This window comes from Boleophthalmus pectinirostris, unplaced genomic scaffold, assembly GCF_026225935.1.
Source record: "Boleophthalmus pectinirostris isolate CB_2022bp ecotype Guang Dong unplaced genomic scaffold, ASM2622593v1 HiC_scaffold_19, whole genome shotgun sequence".
Classification (NCBI taxonomy): domain Eukaryota; kingdom Metazoa; phylum Chordata; class Actinopteri; order Gobiiformes; family Gobiidae; genus Boleophthalmus; species Boleophthalmus pectinirostris.
The window spans coordinates 42,225,771-42,246,236 of record NW_026571140.1 but is presented as its reverse complement, the minus strand read 5'-3'; the positions used below and the strand labels follow the sequence as shown (position 1 = coordinate 42,246,236).

General features: G+C 42.6%; 1 protein-coding gene across 1 annotated transcript in view; it reads left to right on the top strand.

Moving 5' to 3' along the window:
- Positions 1-806: 806 nt before the first annotated feature.
- LOC110170677 (NACHT, LRR and PYD domains-containing protein 12-like) overlaps positions 807-20,466 on the top strand; it is a 20,632-nt gene continuing 972 nt past the window's right edge. Inside the window, 10 exon segments of the mRNA XM_055154362.1 lie at positions 807-836; positions 1,066-1,101; positions 1,104-2,617; positions 5,871-6,035; positions 6,166-6,342; positions 8,677-8,850; positions 12,832-13,008; positions 16,048-16,215; positions 18,967-19,143; positions 19,220-20,466. The exon segment at positions 19,220-20,466 is cut by the window's right edge and continues 972 nt beyond it. Coding sequence (XP_055010337.1) covers positions 807-836; positions 1,066-1,101; positions 1,104-2,617; positions 5,871-6,035; positions 6,166-6,342; positions 8,677-8,850; positions 12,832-13,008; positions 16,048-16,215; positions 18,967-19,143; positions 19,220-19,238 — 2,637 coding nt within the window. The 3' untranslated portion in view covers positions 19,239-20,466.

Sequence of the window (20,466 nt, the reverse complement as noted above, 5' to 3'; positions counted from 1 at the left end):
AGATATTTGTGTTCAAATGCAAAATAGGGAATATCATAATAATGTGTTAAAATAGTCAGTGTTGCTCAGTCTTTAAAATGTACAAAGTTTGCAGTGTATCTCCTAAAAGTTGATGAAAACAACTTGTGCTGGTTTAGATTTATGACTCATTCTTTTTTACATCAAATAATTGAAAGTAACTAAGTCACTTTTACTCTAATTACATTTTAAATGAAGTACTTTTTTACTTTTACTCAAGTAGATTTTTAGATGGTTAGTTTTACTTGAGTAGGAATTAAGCAAAGTAAACATACTTTTACTTTTTTTTCTAATTTTTCACTACTTTTCCCATCTCTGCTTCGTAGTAGTTTTAAACATCATAGTTGCCATGTTTATATGAGAGCTTTAATTTCACATAAAAATAATTTTATTTTGACTAAAAATTGATTCCCCTTTAAAAAGTCCATGTAAACACTTAACTCCTAATGAAAATGATTATTCAGAATTAAACTTAATTCTGAAATAAGTGGGTGCTTTATTCTGATTTTTAAGCCGAATTAATTTATTCCTCGATCATGTAAATGTTTATTCTTCTTAAAAATAATGTCAGTGGTTCAGCTCATGCTCGTTGTGTCGTCCTTCTGACGTGATCCAGACGATCCGTCTCCTCCAGTCCTGGCTTCAGACTTTCATCCACGTCTCCATGTTTACTGGTTGTAGTCGGCCCAAAAATGTTTGAACTTTATTTTCACACAGCTGTTTTGTTAAATAACAGTTACTTAACACATTTGGATCAGTTTTGTCTCGTTTTATTTTAGTTTAAAAATATGCCGTTGAGAATCTCTGCACTGATATCGGTTGGTATCGGGTGGAGACTTGAAGCCAAAGTATTGGAATTGGTATCGGAATTGAAAAAGCTGCATCTGTGCATCCATAATTATTTATTCTTTTGTCTTTCCAATAACATTAATTTCAACTTTATATCATTTCTTGGACCACTTTGCACTTTATACTTTGCACTTTTACTTGAGTAATATTATTTTGAAGTAACTTTACTCTTGAATAATACTCTGTCTCTGCCAACAGGAGACGCCCATCCGCTGCCAGGACATCTTTAAAACCCTCTGCCGTCCGATCACAAGCCCATCAGGGTGGTGCTGACCACCGGCGTGGCTGGTGTGGGCAAGACCTTCTCAGTCCTGAAGTTCTGTCTGGACTGGGCCCAAGGTTCAGAGAACCAGGATCTGGAGCTGGTGGTGCCTCTGTCCTTTAGGGAGCTGAACCTGGCGAGCAGGAAGCGCTACAGTCTGCTGAAGCTCATAAAGGTGTTCTACCCCTCCCTGCACTCTCTCTCCGCTCAGACTCTGCTCCACGGTAAAGTCCTGTTTATCTTTGACGGCCTGGACGAGAGCCGTCTGCGTCTGCACTTCAGATGTGAGGTCATCTCTGACGTCACGCAGGAGTCAGACATCGGCACGCTGCTGGTGAACCTCATCAAGAAGAAACTGCTTCCTGATGCTCTTGTTTGGATCACCTCTCGCCCGGCAGCGGCCGATCAGATTCCTGCGAGCCGCGTACATCGTCAGACTGAAGTGCGGGGGTTCAGAGACTCTCAGAAGGAGGAGTACTTCACAAAGAGGTTCTCAGACGAGCAGCAGCGTCAGAAGGTCCTGTCCCATGTGACTGCCTCCCACAACCTCCACTCCATGTGCCAGATCCCCGTCTTCTGCTGGATCACCGCCACCGTCCTGGACCACATGTTGAGACGTGCTCAGAGTGGAACCCTGCCCCAGACCCTCACTGACATGTATGCACACTTCCTCCTCGTGCAGACTCTGAGGACGCGCAAGTACAAAGCTGAGAGCGCCGCCCTCAGTGAGAGCGACTGTGAGGTCCTCTTGAAGCTGGGCAAACTGGCCTTTGACCATCTGCACAATGGAAACATCATCTTCTACCAGGAGGACCTGCTGAAGGTGGGCCTGGACCTCACCGAGGCCTCTGTGTACTCTGGACTCTGCACCGAGGTCATCAAAGAGGAGAACATCATCTTTCAGAAGTCGGTCTACTGCTTCATCCATCTGAGCGTCCAGGAGTTTCTTGCTGCTGTCTTCATGCTCCACTGCTTCAACTACAAAAAGACACAGGAAATCCGGAGCTTTCTCTGTGACTGGGAAGAGGACATGCCACTCGACGTCTTTCTCCAGAAGTCCATGGAGAAGTCCTTTGAAAACGAAAGTGGGCGTTTGGACCTGTTTGTGCGCTTCCTTCACGGCCTCCTGCTCAAGTCGAACCAAAGGCTGCTCAGGGTTCTGCTGGGCCCAGTTCAGACGGACTCTCAGATGATTCAGAAGATCACCCAGAACCTGAGGGACCGGAACACTGGAGGGATCTCTGCCCCCGGGAGCATCACCGTGTTCTACTGCCTGACTGAGATGAACGACCACACGGTTCACCAGAAGATCCTGAACCTCCTGAAGAGAGAATTTAAATCCAACATCTCGTATTTCAATTGCACGAATCTGGCCCACAAACTGCAGATGCCACAGGAAGTACTAGAGGAACTGAACATCAAGAGGTTCAGCACAATGCCTGATGGGAAATGGAAACTGACACCACCAGATACCTGCAGAGAAGCCACGTGAGTGCAACTAAGATTCAATTAGCAAATCACAAAGGCTGCAGTTTTTCAAGTACCGTATTTTACAGACGATTAGGCGCACTGGATTATAAGACCCACTGTCTTTAAATGGTCTATTTTCGAACTTTTTTCACAAATAAACTGCACTGGACTTTAAGCGAAACACAACAGTTTGATGGGTCAGTCGGACTTTGTTTGTTCGTTCACGGTGACTCTGGGCTTTTTTCAGTTGTGGCGCGTAGGGAGGGTGCTGTCTGGGACCAATGGATCGGTTGCGATTAGGGAAGGGCATTCGATGAAATTTTCTTAATCGATCGTCGGTAGAATTAACGATCGATTATCGATTAATCATTAACGTTTTTATACAAAAATGATCATCATTATTATTACTATCTGGACTAATCTGCATAAATAAATTCAACTTTACGACATATAAACTGTAATCACTCTAGAGCCACATCAGCCCGTTTTAGATTATAATGTGTTTAATTCAGTTTTGTGCAAGTCTCACAGAAACGAAACTTAAAACAATATCACTAATTTACATAAACTAAGTGAAGATAAAACTACAGCTCTTGTGTCGCTGATGTGGTTCAACTTCTGTTGGATTAAAAGACACGACTCAGGTGAATACAGGTCAGTGTGACCAGATTTGTGTTTGTCAAAACCAGGACGGGGGGAGGGGGGCGGGGCCTCGTCATCCACATTGAGCGACTCTCACCTGGAAAAACTTTTTCCCACTGGACACAGACACATATGTGCTGCTTTGTGCACTGTGCACATGGACTCACACTTGTCCCGACCGGAAAGCCTGGACTTTCTTGTACAAGTCATCGTTGCACATCGTTCGCATTTGCACTTCAGTACGTTGCAGACTGACCGACATATACGGACCTGTTTGGTCACGCTACGCACAGCAACCTACATTTGGTTTGTCAATTAAAATGAACATAATCGATGAAATTCTTAATGATCAATTATCGATTAATCGACTAATCATGCCCATCCCTAGTCGCGATGACTCAATTGGTCAGTTGTGACTCAGATTGGCTCATAGGACTCTTTTTCGGTTCGTTCCTCTGTTCCGTTCCTCGTCGGCGTGGAGTGATGAGTGTGTCTGTGGGTGTGTGTCGCTGTGCAGTCGCTGTCTGCTCTGTCTGTGTTTGCGGCTTTATAGTTTACTGAAGTCGTGCTGGGACACCCGAGTGGATTCGTGTATGGGGCGCTCTGAATTGCATGATGCGCGATCGTTTTTTAATGCGGTTAGAGGCTTAAGACCGCAGCTAATCACCTGGAAAATATGGTAACTTATTCTTATTTTGCATAAAACCCTGTCGTAGGGATGCACCGGTCTGAAACTGGTAACAGATATCAGTGCTGATACTGAAAAATTTGCTAGATCAGATATTGGCTTCCAAATATTGATTGAGTACTCATCCCAGAAAGTCTCATAATGTTAGAATTTTTTTAACACAAAGTTGTTCTGTGGGTGTGGTGTTTGTGTGGTTAACATGAAGTTACAGGGTTAAGTAGTTCTGTTATCAGCACTAAAACAGCTTATCACCGTGTTTATAAAAGAAGTTCTGATGCTAAAGTAACATTAGTGAGGGGAATACATCTTAGTGACCCGCATGCGTTAAATCAGGTGAGTGCGTAAATTCATTCATTCATTTATTTGTTTGAGCCAGGTACAACAAAATTCAAAAACAATAACCAAAATAGTGATATGGGACCTGGTGCTCAAAAGGAGTAGGATGAAGTTTAAAACACTTATGGAGTCTTACCCCAATTGTTTTACATAATCACGTGGTTCACATTTTTTTTTTTTTTTTTTCAAATTACGAGAAGAAACGTCTCAAACTTCAGCAGCCGCACATCCACTCATACCTGATCCATACACCTCTCCCCGCCCCCGGGAGAGTCTGAAATCTGCTGAAATCCTCCAAAACACTGACATGACGCAGACAGAACAGAGACTCTTTCTGCAGGAGACATGCGCAGTAGCACGGGGAGAGACGGGGTGATGATGCGCCGAGGAAGATGTTCGTTGATTGTGTTTTTGAACAGTTATTTAGCGCTTCATACACAAACCCTCCTCATGGAAAACACACGAAGAAATGCAGATGATGCAGCTTTTAAGTTAAAGGGCCCGTCTCACGCAAAATCAACTTTTCAGAGCTTTCTGCCTTCTAAGAGTGATGTGTGGGCCTTGTATTTGTCGCTGCAGTGGTTTTTAGATTGATTCAGCGAAATTGCAGCGTATTTGTGCCACCCTCCCAAATGACAACAAACTAAAGCTGCTACAACGATGACGCGGCAGATATACCTATGATGTGTTTGACGTAGCAGAAAATACTTCACACCTGCCGCCGATAAAGTTGATTGATGTGGCTGTGGAAGAAGGAAACAGAGCTGCTGTACGTGAGCTCGACATAAGTGAGTCGATGGTGAGATTTTGGAGACGCAAAAAGACGACAAAAGCGTTCAGAGGTGATAAAAGCAAACTGCTGAACTTGAAAACGCTCTTGAAGACGTGGAGATCTGCCACTGCCACTTATAGACAGGTGCAGCCTATAGGCGAGTTTCAGCTGACGTCATTGTTATTAAAAGCCCGCGTTGCATGCTGGGAAATATTTTGGTCGGAGGCAAGAAACACGGTAGCGTCAAACACAGTGCGTAACCTCGCGTATTTCTCCCGATTAAATTCCTGCTGCATAATAGAAGCACGGATAAATTCTGGATGTGCTCGAATTCTGAGTCCATGGAAATTTTCACGGTATCGCTGAATCCCAAACCAACTCCAAGCCTCTTGAATTTAATGTTTCATTTTGGATTTTATTTATTTGATGACCAGAAGCCACAACTGCGCAAATTTTTCGTCCATTAACCTTGACAGGAGAAATGCATTGTACATCAGGTTGTAGCAATCAGTCTAATTTTCCACCTGCTCGTCCCTGGAACAGTGTTCATTGATTGATTGTATTTAACAATGACCTTGACTATCAACTGTTCTGGAGACCTGGAGCATGTTTGGGTTGAATTAAACATTTTTATCTCAAAACCTAGTCCACATGAGGCCTGAATATATATATATGTATGTATGTATGTATGTATGTGTGTGTGTATATATAATATATATATATATATATATATTATATATATATATATATATATATATATATATATATATATAAATAAAAAGAATAGATATCTTTTAGAGGGTGTGATTCTAATACCGTGTGTGTTTTGTCAGGATTTTGTGGAGCGGTCTGTCTCGGGAGCACGCCGCTGTCATTGGCTCTGCTCTGAAGTCTTGGTCTCCTCTGAGGAGTCTGGACCTTTGGCTGCGCGACCGTGGAGCTCTGGAGGAGTTCTGTGAAGGACTGAAGGACCCACGCTGCCGACTGGAGACTCTCAGGTTGTTCAGACACAATGCACATATTAGGAAACACTGTCAGAAGGAAGCAAGGAAAGAGAAATAAAAAAAAACCCATAAAACCAGAGATACGCTGCTGATCTTTCCTGGTGTTTGTTTCTTTTGTGTCCAGGCTGCACCACAGCCGTCTGTCGGAGGCCAGCTGTCTCTGTTTGGCGTCTGCGCTGAAGTCAAACCCGTCACACCTGAGAACCCTGGACCTGAGCTGGAACGAGGAGCTGCAGGACCCCGGGGTGCTGCAGATCTGCTCCTACCTGCAGAGTCCAGACTGTCGCCTCCACGAACTCGAGTCAGTCCTACATTTACTGCTTAAAAGACACATATTCACAAAAATATTACCTCACCAAAACAGAACTGGAGCTGTGCTGTATTTAGCTCGACTCATGCTGGTTTTTAGTAATTCTCTGCATAAAGTCTTTTGCCTTTGAGCCTCATAAAATGCATGTTTTAGGAAGTGAGCGTGGGCACGACTCTGGCTCCATCGAACTCACCTACTCCACTTCTTTATACTCCGGGGTAGAAGTCGAACCAGCCAAAAAATACGTAATGAAGAAGAAAAATAAGTCGCTATAAGTTGCACTTTTTGGGGGAAATTTGTTTTATAAAATTAGAGACCAGGAACCGACATTTCCCGTGTAAAGTCAAGTTGTAGTAAAAACAATAGAAAGAGAGAACAACAGACTGTTAACGTCACATATGAACAGTTCTTCAGGTAATTATAACATAAACAACAGAACAGAACAAGTTTAACAAACTCTCCATCTCACTCCAAATCACTAAATCCATTCAGTTCTTCATCCTCGGTGTCACTTCTGAACAACTCGGCCTCGACCTCCGGAGGTAAACAGATTCCAGTCGATCAATTATTCGGGTCTTTCTGAATCCCGACAGGATGGTTTTGGTGTCACTTCAGTCCAGACTTTGTCCATCCATCCAGTGACTTCAGGAAAGTTTCATGGTGCATCCTCCCGGAGTTTCTCTCTCACTCCAAACTTTCTTTCTGCTGCTCGATTTCCGTTTTCAGTAGCAGATTTCACGACTTGCAGTTTGTAATCTGTAAAATCTGGCTTTCTTTTCGGGGGCATTTGTGTTCAGTCTTCTCAGTCTTTGTCTGTTTGTGTAAATGTTAAATTGTTCAGTGGTGCAGAAGTAACGGTGCGATGGACTGACATGACACAGACAGAACAGAGGCTCTTTCTGCAGGAGACATGCGCAGTAGAGCCAAGTGACAGTGGTGCAGGAGGAACAGGAGCAGCAGATACTCACACACAAGACTAGAACCTCTCCACACTTCACTTTTTAATATAGAAGTCACACCTGAGTATAAGTCGCTGGACCACCTAAATCATGAAAAAAGTGCAACTTATAGTCTGAAAAATACGGTAACTGAAACTTAAATTTACCTGTTTTCTTTTTATTTTATATTTTTTGTTTTAGAACAGAAAATCACCCTTACAGTAAAATGTAAAAATGGGTAAGGTACAAACCCGAGGCACTCCGACCGAGTAAATAAAAAGTCCTTTATTGCATTAAGGTTCGCCAACGCATTTCAACCAGCAAGATGTGCTTCGTCAGGGCAAAGTAGTCATATTTTTTATTTTGTTTTGAGTCATAAACTAGTGTTGGGCGAATGGAGCCTCGTGAAGCATTGACACCTCAGTCACAATATTGTCTCAAATGATTGGACGTGTCTGAGGCCTCGGAGAAACACTGACCTCTAGTGGACAAATTTAACCATTGTCACACAGGTGTCTCAGGATCGATGAAATATTGTTAGTGTAAGACAAAACTTGTGTGCAGAGCGACACCGTACCTAACAACAACAATAATAATAACTATGATTTAAAATAATATGTAAAGAGCAACATAAATAGCAGCTGTAAATAATAAAATAGGTGTTTCCTTGTTAGGTGGAATTAGATCAAAGTGATCCCAAACCATGGATCGCTTTTTCCCACTTGTAGACGCCATCGAAAATAAAACAAATGCCAAAAGTCACCAAAATCACCACTAACGTCACACAATCCTCCTCACTACCCAACATTTTTAAGAAATATTGGTGCATCTTTTATACTGTAGCAGTTTAGTGCTCGTCAAACCACAGAAGTGCGCTGAACACTCTGAACCAATCACAGAGCGGAACATTCGCCGAGCCAATGAAACGCTTCGATACATTGAAGCGACTGACACAGAGTGAAGCAGCAGGGGGAGGGACCGACACTTCCACACTTTGGTCACGTGAGCGGCTGCTGCGAGACGAGCTCCGAGGCAGAGCGCCAGAGCAATTTGTTTCAGAAAGAACGAGACGTGCTCCAGAGCTCCGACTCATTTGCCCGTCACTATCATAAACCTCTTCTCTCTCAGGTCGCTTCCACACCGCTAATTTGACTATTTATAAGAGACCACCTCTTTTTTTTGAGGCCTCGGTCCGGTCTGCTGTTGGTTCTGAAGGCTGTTAGATCATGACATGGTTTTGGAGCCCGTGTATAGTCCAGATTATAGATAGTTGATTCCTAAATCAGTTGCGTAGTGTGGTTAATGGTTTTGTTTTACTTTGCCTTAACCGTACAATAACTTTTCCCTGTTTATTTGACATTTTGAAGAGTGCGCCCCTTGTGTCCAGGCTGGAGAACTGCAGGCTGGGGGAGGGCAGCTGCAGGGCCCTGTGCTCTGCTCTGACGTCCAACCCGTCTCACCTGAGAAAGCTGGACATGACGGAGAACCAGCTGAGCGACGCTGGACTGGAGCATTTCTGTGAAGTTCTGAAGATGCCTCACCTCCAGCTGGAACGTCTGGGGTCAGAAAACTGCTCCTCTGCTTTTTGATTTTCAGAATGTGAGATAGTCGTGCTCAGGGTTTTAACACATGACACGTTAGATCACCAACAGTTATTCGCCAAAAAACAACATATTAACACGTTTTATAAGTTTAATCTTTTGAGTCCCCTTGCTTTACTCTCTGCGCTCAGTCACTCCCCCTTCAGAGCACTATCACAGCAACCTTCAGAGTGCGTCCCAGTAATGAAACTCCTGCACATCGCATCAGGTTTGTGACGTTGTTGAGCACAGTTTTCTGTCATGTTTTTGTATATTTATGGTCGTGTGGGAGCGTGAGGGACGTGGGCTCGTGGGCGGAGCCTCGTACAGACTCGTACAGCTAACCGTAAAGAGTAGGGGTGTGCAAAAATATTGAAATATCGATATATCGTAACATATAATGTGATGATACAGTATCGATATCATGGCTGCTGGATCGATATATCGCCAAGAGTATTTTTTGGTATATTTAACTAAATTACTTTCTTACAGCTACAGTTTTGTTGCTTGTTTAGAGGAAGGAAACTCATTTATGCGACACATTTGACATTTTCACTGTTTTGATGATTAAAATGTTTGGGTTTGATATAGGGTTGTCCCGATCCGATCACGTGATCAGAAATTGGCGCTGATCACGTGACTGCGGACTCGATCCGGACTCGGACGTTAAGGTCCGATCAGATATCGGTTAAATAATATACGTATGCATATAATATACACAGCACACTCTTTTTTTTTTTTTTTTTAACTGAGGCGCATGGGATTTGTTCAGGGACGTCCAGTCTGTCTGTCCCAGCGTCTGTTGTATTAGAAACGCACTCACTCTGGGACTTTTGGGTCCTGTCGTGCTCGTGCTGTTACCTGTGGTTCTGTTGCCCGTGTTCACACCTGCGATGTCTCCGATGGCGTCACCGCACAGTGTTTGTTTGCGTGTTGCGCAGTGGAGCTGGTGCTTTTGGCAGGTGAGGGTCCGTCCAGCGGTGTGAAGTGTCTATTGAGCGGTGGGACCGATGTTGCGGTGTTGCTCTGTGGGGATGTGGTGTCGGTCGGGGGACAGAGGCTGTGGAGTTTCTGTCATCTTGTTTTTATTTGGTAAGATTTGTATTATTTGGATTTCAATAGACTCCCTAAATGTTTTTAAAATAACGCACATGCAACATATATTATAAATATCAAAATCCACAAAGTAAGATTGTGCAGAGTTTTATTTATTTATTTATTTATTTCAAACAGGTATATTTTGACTTTAATTCATAAACAGTCATATTTAACATATACAGACGAAAAGGTGCAGGCTGAAGTTTAAATTTAAGCCTTTCCCGCAAAAGAAATTCCTTTGTCAGAGCTTCATCTTGACATCAGAAGATCTTCATAAATAAGCAGGAGAAACAAACTAATCAGTAACAAGATTCAATTCCAGCATGGCACAAACAAACTAAGTCTCATATTTAATGACTGTCCTGGTCCACAACATTAAACTTCTTTATGACAGTTGAAACTTCTTTTATTAAGTGAAAGAACGTGCACTTTAGCAGATTTCCTATGTCCTGTTAAAAGATTTTCAACAAAGAAAATGTTGCTGCTGCGTTTTCTTTTTAATAAACAACTGGTCGTCGCGCCTCTCATCATTGGCTCTTTCGGATTTTGAACATGTTCTGTAACGATTTCGACAGATTGTTGTTTACTCATTGAACATGATTTTAAGAGTGTAAAGGTAAAGACTAAATCATAAAATTTCAGCGTTTGAAGGTTTATAAATAATGCATTGGTTGGTTCGTTATAATTGATAATGTTTGCTCTTATTCTCCTTTTTTGCAGGTAAAGATTGGCTTTGTATTCGTCTTATATGTATTGCCCCAAATCTCAACACCGTAGGTTAGTGTTTACAAGTCATGTGCAGTATATATAATAAAAAGACTGTTTTTATCTAGGGTATATCTATATTTATATACGTAATTGCGATCACTTTGGAGGGTTGGTTTCCTAATTGTATTGAGTCTCAGGTCTGATCTGGTTCTGGTCTGGTTCCTGTTTTGTCCAGTTCATTAAGTTTATAAATTTACACATTCCAAGACCAAACTGTGGTAAAAGTCAAGATTTTCAACAATGATGGTTCATGGTTAGAAAAGTTAATAATTTTGGACATTTGATTTTTCACGAGTTCAGTCATATATTACACATGAAATCAACACAATCTGATCCCGCACACGTCCTGGATCTGATTCTTTGCTCTTAGTTCATTTTATAATGTTTAGAGAAGTATCGGATCAGGATTCGGTATCGGCAGATTCTCAAAACCAAATGACTCGGACTCGGGGGCAAAAAAATGTGATCAGGACATCCCCAGTTTCATTTGAACTTTACACAAGACGTGGTTTAACAAAGACTTTCAGTATCACAGACAGGATTTAGCTTTTATTTTTTATTGAACCGTATTGAATCGATTTGAAATATATCGTATCGAACTGAAACTGCATTGTATCGAGGTATGTATCGTATCGGCAACTTCTTAATAATACCCAGGTCTCAGTGTTGGGGAGTAACAGATTACATGTACCAGAGTTATGTAATCAGAGTACAAATTATGAGTAACTGTATTCAGTTACAGTTACTGTTTCAGTGAGTGGTAATTGGATTACAGTTACTTTGTTGAAATAAATGGATTACACAGAGGTTTTTTCCTGTTTTCACATTATTTTTCTTTTCTTTTTTTTTTCTTTTTGGTAATTCCACTCATTGCTGGAAACTAAAACCAGGACTAAACCAGGACCAAACTAGATCTAAACCAGGACTAAAACCAGGTCTAAACTAAACTAAAACCAGATCTAAACCAGGACTAAAACCAGGTCTAAACTAGATAAACTAAACAAAAACCAGGACTAAAAACCAGGTCTAAACTAGATCTAAACCAGGACTAAAAACCAGGATCTAAACCAGGACTAAAACCAGGTCTAACTAAACCAGGTCTAAACTAGATCTAAAACCAGGTCTAAAACCAGGTCTAAACTAGATCTAAAAACTAAAACAGGTCTAAACTAAAACCAGGTAAAACCGGTCTAAAACCAGGTCTAAAACTAAATTTAAACCAGGTCTAAACTAGGGATTAAACCAGGTCTAAACCAGGACTAAAACCAAGGTTAAACTAGGATCTAAACCAGGACTAAAACTAGATCTAAACCAGGAAAAACTAGATTTAAACCAGGTCTAAACTAAAGGTCTAAACCAGGTCTAAACCAGGTCTAAACTAGATCTAAACCAGGTCTAAACCAGGTCTAGATCTAAACCAGGACTAAACCGGATCTAAAACCAGGTCTAAACCAGGATTAAAACCAGGTCTAAAACCGGGATCTAAACCAGATTCTAAACCAGGAAACTAAACTAGGACTAAAACCAGGTCTAAACTAGATCTAAACCAGGACTAAACCCTAAACCAGGTCTAAACTAGATCTAAACCAGGACTAAAACCAGGTCTAAACTAAAACCAGGTCTAAACTAGATTTAAAACCAGGTCTAAACTAGATCTAAACCAGGACTAAAACCAGGTCTAAACTAGATCTAAACCAGGACTAAAACCAGGTCTAAACCGGGACTAAAACCAGGTCTAAACCGGGACTAAAACCAGGTCTAAACCGGGACTAAAACCGGATTTAACAGGACTACACCCTGCTGCACGGACGTGTCTCCTCGTCTTCTATCAATAATATTTTTAATATGTTTAAGTATCCTGATCTTTGCTTCTCTACAGCAAATCAAGTAATCCAAAGTATTCAGATTACGTTACTCACTTTAAGTAATTTGATGGATTCTGGTACAAACTACATTTTGGGGGATGTAATCTGTAATCTGTAGGGGAATACATTTTAAAAGTCACCTTCCCTGGTCTAGTGAGGAGAGATCATTTTAAACCTTGTTACAGTGTCGTACGTGTGTAAAAGTTTGTGATTGGTGTTCGTTCTTTTCAGGCTGGATAACTGTGGCCTCTCCGAGATCAGCTGCTCTTCTCTGGCCAAAGCTCTGAGCTCAAACCCACAGTCCAGGCTGAAGGAACTGGACCTGAGCGTGAACGGCGTGAAGGACTCGGGGGTGGAGCTTCTGTGTGAATACCTGAGGACGCCACACTGCCACCTGGAGGTCATCAAGTCAGTGCAACGTCTCTGATCCGTGTTCTGACCACGTTTAAAGGTTGTATGGAGGATTTTTTTTGTTTCAAATTGTCAGTGATAGATTATAGAGATGCAGTAGCCTTGTAATTATGATGACCAAAAAAAAGAGAATAAAAATTCATCAACTCTGGACGTGGTGGGGCTAAACATTTGCCAATAGATAACGACACTGCCTCGTTATCTGTGAGCTGACAGGCTGTCAATCAAACTCCCTACGTTTCTAGTGTAACTGACTTGCCTGCGCTGCCGGTACGTGGTTTACGTACGACTGTCACACAGTCCACAGACGCAAGACGCACAGACGCTGTTTACTCCACCAACGCAACAGTTCTTAGCGGCTTTTTTTGACCTATATCTTCCTCGCAGTTCGCACAAAGTTTGTTGCAATGGCGACAAGAATCCAGGAGCAGTTCGCCGCAAAAGAAAGTCCGTTTTTGAGGTCGCTGAAAGAAGAAGACAAGGGGAAAAGCAGCGAAGCCAAACTAAGGTGATTCTTGAAGATTCATTCCAGCGATGGCGCGACTGAAGCAGACGAAGGGTCTAAAGACTGAACCACTGGTCCACAAATTACTCCTGGACAGGAAACTTCTGCTTATTATGAAAACGTACTTTATTTCCAAGAGCTTAGACAAACGTTTTTCAGGACACGAAAGCGATATCCTATGTCTGAAAACGTAATTTTCAAGGCAAAGAAAGAGTCCGCTTGCTGCTGCGTGTTGTAGCTAGTTTCATTCGCACTGAATCTCCGCGCAACTCTTCTCTGCTCCCCTTTCCTGCTCCTCTCCCCGCTGCCCGATCCACTCTTCCCTCTCTCTCCTCTCTCTCTCACCTCTCTCTGCTCCTCTCTCGCTCTCCACTCCGCACACACTCGTCTCAACCAACACGTAGTTAGTTGTTTACAAGTCATGTGCAGCGGCTGTAAACAAACCTGTTTCTGGCGTAAGGAGGAGGAGGGAGGAGGTGTTTCTACGTAGGAGCTGTGGGGGAGGGGGGTGGTTTCACGCAGGAGCAACATTTGAAAAAGGACAAACAGTCGCTGGATTTCTCGTTCCTTGGAAAATCCTCTATACAACCTTTAATCGTCACAAACAGACCCGGAGCTGCGTTTTTGTTTCGTTCGCACGTGTTTAACGCGCAAACCCTGCACGTTTAAGGCTCTGGAGTTCTTCTCTCAAACAGGAAACTCTCAGAAAATGAAACAAAACACAAGTCCAGGTCTGTTTTTGAGGAGGGAACGACATTATAACACGACTTAAAGCTCACAAGAGTCAGTTTCAGCTTTAAGTTCGTACGTCCCCGCAGCAAATTTTAGTATGAGGAAAAAAAATAGGACAGTTGCCATAGCGATAAACAACATAAAACGAAATATTTTATCTTTTGAATGGGGAAAAATGTTGAATATATCAGAAACTCACGGACAAACTGTTCACGTTCTAGTATCTGATGATGTCATAACTTCTCTCTTTCTTTTTTTTTTCTTTGTCTCACTCTCTTTCTCTTGCTCTCCTTTACTCACTTTCTCTCTCTCGCTCTTTCTTTTTCTCTCTCTCACTCTTTCTCTTTTTCTCTCTTTCTCCCTGTTTTTCCCTCCTTCCCTCTCTCTTCCTTTTTCTCTCTTATTCTTTCTCTTTTTCTCCCTCTCTCTCCCTCTCTCTCACCTCTTTCTCTCTCTCCTTTCTCTTTTTCTCCCTCTCTCACCTTCCTCCCTCTCTCTCTCGCTCTCTCTCTCTCTCTCTCCCTCTTTCTCTTTGTCCCTCTCTTCCTCTTTCTCCCTTCCTTTCTCCTTCTCTTTCTCTCTCTTCTCTCTCTCCTCCCTCCTTCTCTCTTTCGCCTTCTCTCTCTCTCTCCTCCTCCCTCCCTCTCTCTCTCTCTCCTCTCTTCTTCTCTCTTTCGCCTTCTCTCTCTCTCTCTCCCCCTCCCTCTCTCTCTCCCTCCCTCATTCTCTCTCTCACCTCTTTCTCTCGCTCTCTTTCTCTCTCTCACATACTTTCTTTCTCTCCCTCTCTCCCCTCTCTCTCTCTTCCTCTTTTTCTCCCTCCCTCTCTCCCTCTCCCTCTCTCTCTCCCTCTCTCTCTCTCTCCTCTTTCTCTCTTCTTCCTCCTCTCTCCTCTCCTCTCTCTCTCTCTCTCCTCCTCATTCTCTCTCTCACCTCTTTCTCTCGCTCTCTTTCTCTCTCTCACATACTTTCTTTCTCTCCCTCTCTCTCCTCTTTCTCCTCTTCCCTCTCTCTCTCTCTTCCTCTTTTTCTCCCTCCCTCTCTTCCCTCTCCCTCTCTCTCTCTCCCTCCCCCTCTCTCCTCATTCTCTTTTTCCCTCTCTCCCTCTCTCTCCCTCTCTCTCTCTCTCTCTCTCTCTCTCTCTCTTTCTCTTTTTCTCCCTCTCTTTCTCTCTCACCCCCCTCATTCCCTCCCTCTCTCACCTTTCTTCTCTCTCTCTATTTCTTTCTCTCTCTTTGTCTCTCTCTCTCCTCATTCTCTTTTTCCCTCTCTCCCTCTCCCTCCCTCTCTTACCTCTTTCTCTCTTTCGTCTTTCTCTTTTTCTCCCTCTCTTTCTCTCTCACCCCCCTCATTCCCTCCCTCTCTCACCTTTCTTTCTCTCTCTCTCTCTCTTTGTCACTCTCTCTCCTCTTTCTCTTTTCCCCTCTCTTTCTCCCTCCCTCTCTCTCTCTCCTCATTCTCTTTTTCCTCTCTCTCCTCCCTCCCTCGCTCCCTCTCTCTCTGTCTTCTTTCTCTCTCTCTCTCTTTCTCTCTCTCTCTTGTCACTCTCTCTCCTCTTTCTCCCTCCCTCTCTCTCTCTCCTCATTCTCTTTTCCCCTCTCTCTCTCCTCCCTCGCTCCCTCTCTCTCTTCTTTCTTTCTCTCTCTCTATTCTTCTTTCTCTCTCTTTGTCACTCTCTCTCTTCTTTCTCTTTTCCCTCTCTCCCTCCCTCCTCCTCTCCTCTCTCTCTCTCTCTCATTCTCTTTGTCACTCTCTCTCTCCCTCCTCTCCCTCCCTCCCTCCGTCTCTCTGTCTTTCAGGTTGAAGAGGTGTGAGTTGTCTGACCGGGGCTGTTCTCTTCTGGCGTCTTCGATGAACGTTCACGTGAAGGAGCTCAGACTGAACTGGAACTATGCCATAAGAGACCAGGGGGTGGCGCAGCTGAGCAGGTTCCTCCAGAGTCTCAGCTGTGGCCTGGAGATTCTCAGGTACAAATCCTACACGTCGTTGTGCTTTACAGAGCTGTCAAAAGTATCGAAAATCTGACACTAATCCATTCTAAAACTAGTATCGAAAGTAGATGCTCATTTTTCGCAGGTATCGATTCTAAAAAAAAGTCGCATTATCAGGACAGAAATGAACCTCTCCTGAGCAGCGGCGACGGGCAGATGAGGAGGGTAACACGTCTGCTGTTCTGTGGCGCCATCTGGTGGTTTAAAAAATGAACTGTTTCCTCTGCAGAAGCACAAAGAGCAGAACTCGATCAGACAGACACGGGAATGTTTATCATAGATGCTCCAACGAATGAAGAAAGAACGTAAAAATGTAACGCAATCTCATGTCAATGAGACTAAAACAGGATTAAACCAGGTCTAAACCAGGTCCAAAAACAGGTCTAAAAACAGGTCCAAAAACAGGTCTAAAATAGGACTAAAACAGGTCTAAACCAGGTCTAAACCAGGTCCAAAAACAGGTCTAAAAGAGACTAAACCAGGACTAAAAACAGGTCTAAATAGGACTAAAACAGCTCTAAACCAGTCTAAACCAGCTCTAAACCAGGTCTAAAATAGGACTAAACCAGGTCTAAAAACAGGTCTCAAATAGGACTAAAACAGGTCTAAACCAGGTCTAAACCAGGTCCAAAAACAGGTCTAAAAGAGGACTAAAACATGACAAAAACAGGTCTAAACCAGGTCTAAAACAGGTCTAAACCAGGACTAAACCAGGTCCAAAAACAGGTCTAAAATAGGATTAAACCAGGACTAAACCAGGTCTAAACCAGGACTAAACCACATCTAAAAACAGGTCTCAAATAGGACTAAAACAGCTCTAAACCCAGTCTAAACCACATCTAAAAACAGGTCTCAAATAGGACTAAAACAGCTCTAAACCCAGTCTAAACCAGCTCTAAACCAGGTCTAAAATAGGACTAAACCAGGTCTAAAAGGAAAAAAGGTCTAAAACAGGTAAAAACAGGTAAAATAGGACTAAAACAGACAAAAACAGGTCTAAACCAGGTCTAAAAACAGGTCCAAAAACAGGTCTAAAATAGGATTAAACTAAACCAGGACTAAACCAGGACTAAACCACATCTAAAAACAGGTCTCAAATAGGACTAAAACAGCTCTAAACCCAGTCTAAACCAGCTCTAAACCAGGTCTAAAATAGGACTAAACCAGGTCTAAAAACAGGTCTCAAATAGGACTAAAACAGGTCTAAACCAGGTCTAAACCAGGTCTAAAACAGGTCTAAAAAACAGGTCTAAAAAGGACTAAAATGACAAAACAGGTCTAAACCAGGTCTAAAAACAGGTCTAAACCAGGACTAAACCAGGTCCAAAAACAGGTCTAAAAATGGACTAAACCAGTCTAAACCAGTCTAAACCACATCTAAAAACAGGTCTCAAATAGGACTAAACCAGCTCTAAACCAGGTCTAAAGTAGGACTAAACCAGGTCTAAAAACAGGTCTCAAATAGGACTAAACCAGGTCTAAAAACAGGACTAAACCGGGTCTAAAAACAGGACTAAACCTAAAATGTGTCTAAAAACAGGCCTAAAATGTGTGTAAAAACAGGCCTAAAATGGGTCTAAAAACAGGACTAAAATGGGTCTAAAAACAGGATTAAAACAGGACTAAAATGTGTCTAAAAACAAGACTAAAATGTGTGTAAAAACAGGACTAAAATGTGTGTAAAAACAGGACTAAAATGTGTCTAAAAATGGGACTAAAATGTGTCTAAAAACAGGACTAAAATGTGTGTAAAAACAGGACTAAAATGGGTCTAAAAACAGTAAAATGTGTCTAAAAACAGGATAAAACAGGACTAAAATGTGTCTAAAAAACAGGACTAAAATGTGTGTAAAACAGGACTAAAATGTGAAAAACAGGACTAAAATGTGTCTAAAAACAGGACTAAAATGTGTCTAAAAACAGGACTAAAATGTGTCTAAAAACAGGACTAAAATGTGTCTAAAAACAGGACTAAAATGTGTGTAAAAACAGGACTAAAATGTGTGTAAAAACAGGACTAAAACAGGACTAAAATGTGTCTAAAAACAGGACTAAAATGTGTCTAAAAACAGGACTAAAATGTGTCTAAAAACAGGACTAAAATGTGTCTAAAAACAGGACTAAAATGTGTCTAAAAACAGGACTAAAATGTGTCTAAAAACAGGACTAAACCAGGTCTAAAAACAGGACTAAAACATCGTCTTTCCCATTGACAAACCCAGCGCCAGTGCAGCCAAAAGCGCAATCTCACTAAACCAAGTGTCCCGACTCCTGAGGAACGTGAGGAAGGTGAGGAAGGTGGTAACATTTTTTCACTGAAGCACAACAGCTGCCTATGTCCAATAATAATGTGCTTAAAGTCATGTCAAATTCAGTTTGGGCCCGATTACATTACTAACTATAATTTTATAACTTTTTTAACGCTGTATCCTAAACTGTGGATAATTAATCTAACATAGTATATGATGAAGTATGTTTCTGGAGATTAAAGATTAAAAAGAAAAAATAATAAGAACCGTACCGAACCGAAAACCGCGACAATTACGAACTGAACCGTGAATTTTGTGAACCGCACCACCCCTATGTAATATACTGTGATGTGTGAGCTACAGTGCCCAAATAATTTCCCTTGTGAATCCATCAGGTTTGAAAGTCTAAATTCCCAGGTGAGTCTGCGTGTGTGAATGGGGCTTCAGGAGACAGTGTTGTTTTTTGTTTTTTTTCCAGGATCCGGAGCTGTGGCGTGTCCAGGATCGGCTGCTCTTCTCTGCACTCGGCTCTGGAGTCCAACCCCCTGTGTCCCCTGAGAGAACTGGACGTGTGCGAGAACAACCTGACTCACAGCGACGTGGAGAAGCTCACAGAAACACTGCACAACCCAGAATATCGCCTGGAGGAGCTCGAGTCAGTTTTAGTCTACGTGTATTTGTCCCAGTAAAGACAAATTGTACCTAAAATATCAAATCTTTTCTTTTTGCAGATGGGAGGAGGATGACTGAAATGAAAGAGAACATTTCACGTTTCATGAAGAGATTTAGTTAAACGTCCGATATGACGCTAAACTGACTCTCGTGAGCTTTAAGCTCTAAGTGTTCTAATGCTGTTACCTCATCAAAACAGAACTGGAGTTGTGTTTTGTCTCCTTATTATTAATCTGTCTATATCTCCAAAGCTCAAAATGCTCTGTTCCACCTTGTGATGTCATGAAGCTGTAGTTTTCAAGTGAACAGCTCCTTTTACCTTTAGTTCAGCCGAGATTGGCAATTCCAGGACTGAAATTTTCCAGACAGGGCTGTCGCGGTTGGGGGACTTCTCCTGGCTCAACAGCACGGTATGAACCACACCAGGACTAAACCAGGTCTAAACCAGGTCTAAACCAGGTCTAATCCTGGACTTAAGAGAGAGAGAACCCTGAGTCCGTGGAGCAGAGTGTCTGCAAAGCGTGATCGGGCGATGGCTGCGCAGAGCTCTGAGCCGGTCCTTTTGCCTGCGGTCACCCAACGGTTTACACAGGCGCACCTCCGAGCCCGACCCAACAGTGAGTCCTGGTTTAGTCCTGGTTCAGTCCTGGTTCAAGTCCTCCTGGTTCAGTCCTGGTTCAGTCCTGGAATCAGTCCTAGGTTAGTCCTGGTTTAGTCTGTGTCATTGTTTCTTCTGCTCAGTAAATAAAGCCTGTGAAGTGATGTCAGTCAAGTCGTGTCGGTGAATTCGTGTTCGTACTAAAGAAAGTGAAACCGTTTCATTTAATTTCGTGATTGTAATTCTTGAAGTTGTAACTTTTCAGTTTGTATTCTGACTGATGCTTCAGTTTAATTTGTGTGTGATTTATCACGGACACGGGCGGGTAATGGGGGTAACGTTAACAGGTCCGGGCGGGTGCGGGCTTAACTTTGATAAAATCACAGGTTAACGGGCGGGTGCGGTGCTGTACTGCACGGGGGTGGGCAGGTGCAGGTCTCCAAAAATGGACCCGTGCAGGACTCTGGGTCGGGTCACGTCGGTCACGTGCGGTGATTGTGGTGGGCCACTTAGTGATTCATTTTTGCGGTTATCGCGACAGCCCTATATCCAAATGATGAATAGTGAAGGTGTGTGGAGTTTGAAAACACAGTGGAGCATTTTATTAACACATGACATCACGAGGTGGAACAGAGTGTTTTCTGTTTGAGAGAAGAAAATCTGCAGGGTTTGTTTGTTTATTTGTAGCGGCCAAAATGGTCCATGTCT